This window comes from Thalia democratica, chromosome 5 (assembly GCF_965202585.1).
Source record: "Thalia democratica chromosome 5, ktThaDemo2.hap1.1, whole genome shotgun sequence".
Taxonomy (NCBI): Eukaryota; Metazoa; Chordata; class Thaliacea; order Salpida; family Salpidae; genus Thalia; species Thalia democratica.
In genome coordinates, this window is record NC_139169.1 from 15,098,864 (window position 1) to 15,108,724 (window position 9,861).

General features: G+C 26.8%; 1 protein-coding gene across 1 annotated transcript; it reads right to left on the reverse strand.

The window, feature by feature from the left end:
- Positions 1-277: 277 nt before the first annotated feature.
- LOC145836273 (multicopper oxidase 3-like) lies at positions 278-9,619 on the reverse strand. Its single transcript, XM_082944091.1, has 13 exons — positions 9,525-9,619; positions 8,508-8,586; positions 7,922-8,063; positions 7,397-7,583; positions 7,034-7,147; positions 6,635-6,765; positions 6,229-6,336; positions 5,667-5,732; positions 5,356-5,495; positions 4,665-4,983; positions 4,261-4,406; positions 3,955-4,151; positions 278-384 (listed from the first exon to the last, which is right to left on the reverse strand). Exons 1-13 carry the CDS (start codon positions 9,586-9,588, stop codon positions 278-280), a joined length of 1,800 nt encoding a protein of 599 aa, XP_082800217.1. The 5' UTR covers positions 9,589-9,619.
- Between the last annotated feature and the right edge of the window lie 242 nt (positions 9,620-9,861).

Here is a 9,861-nt window from a genome sequence, read left to right on the forward strand (position 1 = left end):
AGTTTATACTAAAATGGATCAAAAACTTTTGAAATATAGAGAAGTTTTAAAAAACCTTTGGCAGCAATTTGTATAGTAATTCAATTGCTTCAACTTTTTATATTTAAAAAGAACGGCGTGCCAGTCAAATTAGTTCGAATTTATCAACCTCAGGGGTTATGATTTTAAAGTTAGTTTGTATATTGTCAGAGGTGAGACAGCTCACAAGATGGTGTCTCCCCATCATACAGACTTCCAATCTCACCCGAGTTCTACGCAACCCCTTGCGTATTTTTGCTTAAGGAGTTAACGCCCGACCAGTAAACACGGTACTGGCGGAATTCGAACCCACGACCTTATTGCACACCGCGCTCAGCAGTCGGCGCAGTAACGCCTCGAACCATCCTGCCTCGCGTTAGAAGACAATTTTAAAAGGTTATATAGTTGAAATACTCACATTCACTCATTTATTTCTCTCATTTTTAAAATTAGTAAAATATGCAAGTAAAATTGTTTAAACTTTATAAAGTGAGCGCACATATTATTTATATACAATTATTTAAAATTATAAACTAATCAGGGTTGCAAAAACACCTGGAATTTTACAATATAAGCAAAAAAAAAAATCCTTGAAGTTAAAAATTAAAAAAAAAATTTTTTAAAAACTTGGAAATTGATACTAATTAAGTGATTTGTGATGTAAAGAACTTTAAAATAGCTAAAGAAATGTATCATATAGATATAAAAAGATTTTGTTATTAGAATCATTATTAAAAATACACAAAATAGAATTTTCACAAAACCTCTTTAATGTTATTATACTGTTTAAGACAGTTTTTTTCTGTTAAATTTAATTTTATTCTAAAAATAAACCAAAAAACTTGTTTTTATAAAATCTGGAGGATATTCAGAAAACATTTTAAAAAATTTACATAAACTTATTGCAGCTATCAATTATAATAAATAGCTGAATATAGCTTTTTAAATTAACTTATACGTGCTTGAGTATCTTTAGTTTGTTGTATCTCTTGTTTACAGTTGAGCTTGGCTCATGGTTATTTTTTTATTTTTTTTATTAAATAAGTTTTATTAATATTTTTATTCTGATAAGATTCAAATTTATTTACTATGTAACTTTTTTAGGTGGTAAAATATTTCGATTCTATGTATAAGTTAAATATTTAAAGCCTATTCGTTCAAAATTAATTTGAATTCACGTTTAAATTAAAAAAAAGCTTATTAGTAATTTCACTTTTCTTATTTAATGTACAAAATAAAGTGTTTTTTTTAGTTACTTTAAAAATTTACTTCATTTAAAAGAGTATTTATTAGTGATATAAAAAAAAATTAATTTCTATATATATTAAAACTTATTTTTAGCTCTTCTCTTACATAAATAAAGTTTTATTAGTTTACATTAAAAAATAACTTCCTTGAAAAATTTCTTTAGTAAAATATTACTATCTTTCAAAGTAAAGTGTTAGCATAAAAAGTTTATAGTTTTTTTTTAACTGATTTATTGTGATTATAAGCCACGTTTTAGCGGCTTGAAAACTTTAAAAAATAATTTGACTTATGTTTACTATTCATATGCAAACATTTTTTTTTATACAAATTCAAGTTTAAAGGTTAAAAATAAATGATGTCACTAAAAAACTAAAGAACCGTAGTAGAATTACAAAAATTCTAATAAACAGTTTTTTGTTTTAAATAACTAATCGTTTCCTTTTCTTTGCTTTAAATAAGAAAGTTAATTTTATTCATAAAATTGAGTGAAAAAACGCATTAAAAGTATTTAATTAACAACTATAGTATTAATTAATTGAAATATTAATTTAAAGTGACTGTAGCCTAGGATTAAAAAAACATGGAACTACTTCAAACAAAGTATGCTAAAACTTTCTTCTCTCTTTTCGCACAAACAGGCTGTCTATGTAAATTTTTTTTTCTTAAGTAAGTGCTTGAATTTGATTAATAAATATTATTAATTTTTTCTTTAATAAGATTTACTTTTTGTAGTGGATACTCAGCTGAAAAAAGTTTTAAGGTCAAAGTTTATAGTTTTGCAGTATAAGAAACTCGTCTAAAGAAATGGTGTGGTAAAAGTTATTTCAAAATATTCGTTAATTGTTCGTTCTAAGTACGTCGTCATAACCAAGATTTATTTTTAACTTTAATAAATAGTTTATTTTATACTTAATTTTCAGCTAATTTCAAAAGACCAGTCAAAGACTCGATCAAAGACATAGATGAACACCCTAGCACTAAGAAAAATGTTCTATTTATTAAAAAAAAAAAAGAACTAGCTAAGCAGAAGTAATAGTTTTAAGTTGTTTAAAGTGTTTTATTTACTTTTTGGCCAATATAATATACTAATAATGCTTAAACACTATGCAGTATATAGTAATAGTATTAAATATATTTTCAAATGTGTACAATTCCTTAGGTACTAGTTGCAATCAAAAACTTTTATCAATATTTTCATAATATTTTAAATTAAATTTAGCTAAGAATGCTTAAATAAAGTAAACTAGAATTTAGTAGTAGTGAAAGAACCAAAGATAGTATAGACATCTCTTATTTATCCATACAAAGTATTGGTTACATTAAATGAAAATTAAAATATAAATGATACCAAGTTTTATTAAGCATATAAATGAAAATGAGTTAAGTATCTGTACAGAACTAGTCAAAACTGTTAAAACACTAGTTTGTTATTATCACTTTTGTTGTATTGTACCTATTTAAAAAACCTTAAAATTAATTATAAACACAAAAATCTGTTCTGTAAATTTCATTTTTAATAAAAATAATCAAGAGAAAAACTAAAACAAATAAGACAAGAAGTATAAAGGATAAATGAGTACTTAACTAAAATGTTAGGCCAAAAAGTACACAAATACAGATGAAAATTTGGAAAACATTGCAGATCACAGTTGCTAGTTTTTAGCAGGCTCGTAACTTCCACATCTAGTAAAACTTTTAGGAACTCTTCTTTTGACCACTCCAGGTTCTCCTACTTGAATCACAAGAAACATTGCTGAAAAAATACTTCGGTTTTACGAGTTGAATTTTTACTAGTTATACTCGAGTTTTAGAAGAAAAAGTTTCTTTTAAATTACATAACTACACTTTATTCTACTTAATTCTTTACTCTAGCTAGATCACATATCAACAAAAAGCGGCTTGCAAAGCAAAAATACGCGGCCCGCGATATATTTTTTAGTAAATTTATACTTTGAAAAATCATTATAAATAAAAGTTTGTAAAAAAACTTAAAATTAGGTACTTGAATTAATAATAGTAACTACTCGTCTCTTTTTTTTTCAATATACTTAAAAGTTAAATCATTTGTTGTTTTGATTACTACAACTATTCCAAAATTCGTCACCCATAGCAGACTTTTACTAACAAATGCGACCCGCGTGCGAGCTTTTTTTTGTTTTTCTTTTACCTGTTAAAGACTACATACCCCTGCTTTTAATCAGTTATATTTCTTAAAGTGTACACAAGCTAACTAGTGGGCGAAAAAACTTTAAAAACTTTTTTTAATACGTACCTTTTCTATAGTAATATCAAAAAGCTATTTTTAGTTTAATATAATTTATGTGTTGTATACATAACAATTACAGCCTACCTTATAAAACATTTTTTACACAAAAAATACTTTTTAATGCTAAGTGTGCACACCAGTTATTGAGCAAATTTACTACATAGGTGCTACCTTTTAGAGCTAAAAATCGCTGGCTTAATTTTATTTATAAGGAGTTTTTTTTTATACAAGCACTAATTTCTTATACAAACAAAATTTGTTTGTTTTTCCTTTTTTTTTTGTGAATATGATTAAGTTTCTAAAATCACTGCAAAACATAACAATATTGCAAATAAAGGTACAATAAGTGACACTAATTAACAAATAATCAAAAGTATAAAAAACGTTTAAAGTTGAAGTTTTAAATATGACAACAATCTCACTCAAATCATGGTACAATATGTGACAGTGGAGAGGCCAGAATCCGGGGTTGTCTGAAAAGAACCTGACAATAGTGTATCCTCTGTTGGGTATAATTACTGTGTCTTTCATTGGGGGATTCACCAACTGTCTATCAATTTTAGTATTGTAGTAGATTTCTTTCATTTTCTCCATTGGCAGCGGTTCGCTCTCATTTACCCTTTTAACAAACATTTGCTAAACATGTTTATTTGCTATAGCATTCAATTTATTTCAAGTGATAAATAGTTAATAGCTTAAAACAGTTTACTGGTAGAAGTGTAACTTACCTTTTCATAGCAACAACGGCATACGGTTGACCGTGTAAATGTATCGGATGACCCGAATTGTTGTTAGTTCCGGCTCCCTTGTCGAATATCACCATTTCAATTAACTGGTTGCTTTTCACCTTCACTACGTGCACACATTGCTTTCGCTGTAGTGAATTTCAAGGTTACATTTTAACAGTCAACAAATTGGTAATTTATCAGCTATTTATTGACATAGATCTAAGTTTAGAATAAAAAGTAGTGTTTCAAACTATCTATCATACTAAATTTGTTTTGTGATTTTGTACAACGGAATTTTTTAAACTCATAAGTAATAATCTATCTGAAATTTGATACAAAATTATGGATTAAAAAGAAAATTAACAAGTTTTACAGTTAAAATTAATTTGTGCAAAACAACTAACATCTTTCGAAACAGTGAAGTTTTGAGCATTACAAATCGTACTCTTATCAACAGTGTCGTACTGAAAAAGCAAGGGTCTGTCGGCTTGCTCGTACACTATGTTATTAATCGCTGGTGTTGGAGAAAAACTAAGTTCAAAAAACAAAGTTTCGTTAGGAGTGCCTCTGAGTTTCTCAGAAATGTTGCTAACAGATTTCAGCTGATTTACGTAAACTGGGTTTACCACATTCTTTTCTTTTAACATAGGGTTTAAACTTCTAAACTCTTTAGTTTTGTTTGTTGAAGGTAGAGTTGTGTTACTAACTAATAGGTCATCGTATCTAACAAAAAACTAAAATTTATATTTTTCAATTTTAAATTAATTAGGCGTACAAAATAATTGCTATAGTTTTGTGGATAAATAGATTTAGCTAACTTAAACTTCAATATTAATTAGTATTTTAAGCTTTGGATAGTTAGCATGATGAAGTTTAGACTTTAAAAGATAAAATGTGACAAATTTCTCTGAGAACAAATATTAAAAATTTTAAATTTAAAAAATAAACTTGTATGCCAAAATAGCACGGCAATTTCAAATTTTTTTTTAGCTGAATGAGGCTGTTTGAAAACAATGACAAAAAACTGTTTGAATTGTTTTTTTTATAAAATACTACTACAAAATGTAATAATTAAACTTTTTTTTTGATTATTACCTAACAATGGCTTTTTGTGAAAGATTTGCACACTCGGTATAATTACTTGCTATAACTCTCATCCAGTAATTAGAGGGAGTTTTATTTGCATTTACTACAAAATCATACCTTTCGCCAGGCTGGATTGTTATTGATGAAACCTAATAATGTGTTAATCAGCTAAAGAAAAAGAACTTCTAAGATATATTTTTTTTAATTTTTGTATCATTTTAACGTACTTTCTTTAACTTTTTTAGTAGTTTTAAACCATACTAAACGTAGTTTTACGAAGATAATTTGTTATAAAGGCTTAAAAGTGTGTAAAAACTTACAATTTCAGGTTGAATGTCATTTCCATCAGTACTGATTACCATGAGTTTATGATCGTCTATGGTGATCTATAAATTGAAGTAATATAATTCACTTTTAATAGTTTTTTTTTCAACTTTAAAGTAAGTTAAAACAAATGTTTACTGTACCATGTCTATAATTTAAAATCAAAGTAATTTACTCGACTCTATCAAGTTCAAAAATATTTTCAAATAACTAATTAAGTTTACAACTAAGTTTATTTTCAAAAGAAAAAAAATGAAATTTTAAAAATAGTAATACTTAAAATCCTAAAATTTGTTTCATAAAAATTAAGCAGAAAAAATCGGTATAAAAACTAGTCTTGTTGACTCCTTATTTAGACCAGAGTTTCTTAAAAGGGGTGGTATTAATTTAAAAAGCATTCGGTAAATTTTAACTTACACACACAAAAAAAAAAGTAGCTTAAATAAATAAATAAGTTTATTTTGATACTCTTTATAGTACTTTTATTGCTGTCTTCTTTATCAAATATTAACTAATTTAGAAATTATTCTTTAGGTAGAAGTTATAAACAAAAGTAACCTCTAAAGCGCAGTAAAGGCTTGCATGGCTGATAGCTCTGAACCGAGTTCGTTTGTTTGGAGTTAATAAAAACAACTCGTATGGTGTAGTTGTTGAGCTAGGCGTGCGCTGAAAAATATATGTTTGATGAGACGATATGCTTTATTAATGTAGTTTACAGATTTTAAAAAAGCTAAACATTAAAATAAGTACTTTAGATTTTAGAGTGTGAAAATTGGTTAATTGAGAAATTTTTATATTTAAAACGAGCTAATAAAGTCATAAAAATATTGCTTGCAAAAAATTGCTGTTTAGTATAAACATTACTTTAATATAAATTTTAGTTGAAGGAAAACTTGCTCATACTTGCTCAAATTATTTTTTTGTAAATAAGGATTTTTTTTTCTTAAACTTAAATTAGTCTTACTCCTTTTTCGTTGATAACAATGTTCTCTGCCTTAAGCCCGTCTGGGTTTTTTCCTGCAAAGATAGAAGTATACTTGTCCAATGCAGTAGTGTGGAACCAGTCGCTAACTATGAAAACGTGCTCGTCAATATCTGTATTTTTAAGTGTTATGTTGTTTTACTTTTAAAACTTGAGTTCGCTTTTTTTAAGCTTAACACATTTTTTGCAACTTAAAATGTGTTTGAGAAAGAAAACCATTTATTATGGCTAATTTTTTTTAATCATTTATTAAAGTATTGTGCGTATATCTCTAAAAACAGTTTGAAATGTTTTATTTTCTTTAAAAAACTTTGATAAGTAAGTTTTTTTAAATATTGTGAAGCTTAAAAGCTTAAAAACAAGTATATGAGCTAAACTTACCAATATCGTACAAATCTGAGTGAACATTGTCTTGTTTTGCTTGCCTGACAATCAGAGGTCCTACAAGTCCGTCACCCCTTTGCAATGAATTGTGTGAATGCCACCAATGAGTACCTTTTTAAAATAATTATATACGAAACAAAACAACTTGAGGATGCTTTTTACAATTTTTCTGTGTTGAATTAAACCCTGTTTTTTTTTCATGTGTAAGCTACTAACTGAACCTGTATTTGAAAGTGTAAAAATTTCTCAACAATTTGTTGTTAAAAATATAAAAGTAGCTTTTGATTAAATACTTTTAATTTTTTCTAACTCGTATAAACTAAGACAGGCAATAAATTAGTAACAGATTTTTTAACATACCGTGGGGATAAGCTGTGAACTTGTACCGCAAACTTTCAGCGGCTGACAGTGGGCACTGGGACACCATTGGAACCCCGTCCATCCACTGCGAGTCCCTCATGTCCATTCCGTGCCAGTGGATTGTCACGGCGTCCCCGTTCTGAAGGTTGTTGTGGACGTTCACCACTATCGTGTCGTTTTCGCACACCTGAAAAACAAGTTGAAAAATAAATAGGAAGAAAAGTCACTGCAGCTCAAAGCGTACAGCGACGCAAACTGTAGACTCTTTGTTATGTATTACGTTATTTGTTGTAGTCAAGTAAAGCTAAAGAAATATTTATTGCTGTGGATAAAACGATTAGTTTATTAATCCATTTTGAAACTGTAGAAGAACGAGCTATATCTAAATTTATTAGAACCTTAATAAAAAAAATCGTTTTAAAGCTGGCATTATCATCTTATGATAATTAAGTACTATTATATGATGCGTAAAAACATTACTGTCTACAGTGTTAACTTTAACTATCTTAAACTGTTTAAACTGACCGAAATAACAGGCCAAGGTAGATGATCGTTAATTTGAATGATTGGTTTGAAAAAACCGTCTGCAGGAAAGCAACCTTTGTTGTAGCAATCTGAGGCGTTAGTTGTGCAATTACCACAAAGTCCATATGCGAGTGTTCTGTTCCTGATAATTGTACGTTACAAAGTGTAAACTATTCTTCAAAACAAAATAGTTTATAAATTTACAGAAAACTTAATTACTCTTACAAGTTTATTTTAGTTAAATGTTGGTTTTAAAACTATCTTAATCCTAACTTAAAATTACGATCAGTAGAGTAAAAAAATATTGTTAATAATAATTAAAGTTCACACAAAATCACTCTTATGTTAAAAGTAGTAGTGTTTAAAACAAGAGCTAATAATTGGATTAATATAAAAATATCATACGAAATTACATTTTTGTCTGTCATAAAGCATAGTTGTAACTCATAACTTATTTTTGTAAAGGTCTAACGTTAGACTAAGTTAGATTTATTTTCTTTTTTATTTCCCTGTAGTTGGCCTTTTTTATTTGCAAGTTTTAAATACCTAAAAGTTAAAAAGTAATACAGGTAATAAAAAGGCAAACCATTTAATGTTCCAGTCGTAATGACAAATCATTCTTTCTCCATTGCATGTTCTATTACATCGGTGTGATGCTTCATTACCTGTATAAAATATAAGTGACAGTTAATAAAATTTTATATTTCATATTGAAACGCAAGCAATATAAACTCAAAATCGTGAAGTAGCTTACAATAGCCATGATCATAAAAAGTAGTGCTTTTATGAAATGTAAGTTATTTAAACAAGTTTAATCTTAATTGAAACACTAACAGCATTTACAAATAATCACCGTTATTTGTTAAACATAACTAAGTCAAAAATTTTCATAAACATTTTCCAAAATTTTATTTCCTTTAACAAATATTAAGTATTTTCTACTCTACTCAAAAGTACCCAACTGAAGCCTTTAGCGCGGTTATATAAATATGCTTTGATCTAAGAGTATACGTAGTAAACTACACTCATTTTACAAACTACAAACAAAACCGAGTTTATCACGTTTTTAAAATGAATAGCTTGTAATTTCCGGTCATTTAAGCTTTTGTACTAAAAACTCTATTGTTGTGATAATAATAGTAATGAAGATTTTTTGGTAAAACTAGCTTGAATTTGTTATATAAAAACTTAACTGCTTTTATATATTTTTCAGAGTTCTGTAGATTTATTTTAAAGTTAATAAATGTTTCAACATTATTTACGAAACGCTCTGTTTTTATTTAATATTTATTTGTAGATACGTTTTTTATTTTTTATTTTTTAGGACTTAAAAGTTTAAGCTTTAACTTATCGTGTTTATTATCCTACATATTAAAATTTATTTGCTGAATAATAATTACTTATAAAATACAATTAAAAACTTTTTAAGAAGAAATTCTTTTGCTAAGTCAATTCTGAAAATATAATTTTTTTTAATTAAAAACATAAAAAATAACATATTGTTTTAATATCAAGCGTAACTTACTTTAAGTTATACATACTTAAAACTTATGAAAAAAATAAAGTTTTCACAAGTATTTGTTAGCATTTTTTTAACACTCACCTAAATAAAAAGCTAATCCGAGTCTAAATAGTTGCATAAAAAGTAAAAATGATGACGTTTTCATGATTATTTAAAATATTAAACTTTTAAGCAAGAACCTGTTTAAGTATATACAATTTATAATTTTCAACTTACAGACAAAAATAATAATGTTCTTTAGAAAGTATTTTGTATTAAATTTTCAATTAAGTTTTGCACTTAAAAAATTCGAGAATGAAACTTGATTTTATATCTGCGATGTATACCTACTTTAATTTAATAAATTAGTTAATTTTAACGCGAGTTTAAAAAAAAATTCTTCTTTTAATTTTTTTAAACTATATAAAACAAATTATTT

Excerpts from the sequence above, each read along its gene's own strand:
- LOC145836273 (XM_082944091.1), bottom strand. The coding sequence starts at position 9,588 with ATGAAAACGTCATCATTTTTACTTTTTATGCAACTATTTAGACTCGGA. Across the intron at positions 4,984-5,355 it reads TCACAAAAAGCCATTGTTAG|ATACGATGACCTATTAGTTA; the intron begins GTAATAATCAAA and ends GTTTTTTGTTAG. Across the intron at positions 4,152-4,260 it reads GCCGTTGTTGCTATGAAAAG|GGTAAATGAGAGCGAACCGC; the intron begins GTAAGTTACACT and ends GTTTGTTAAAAG.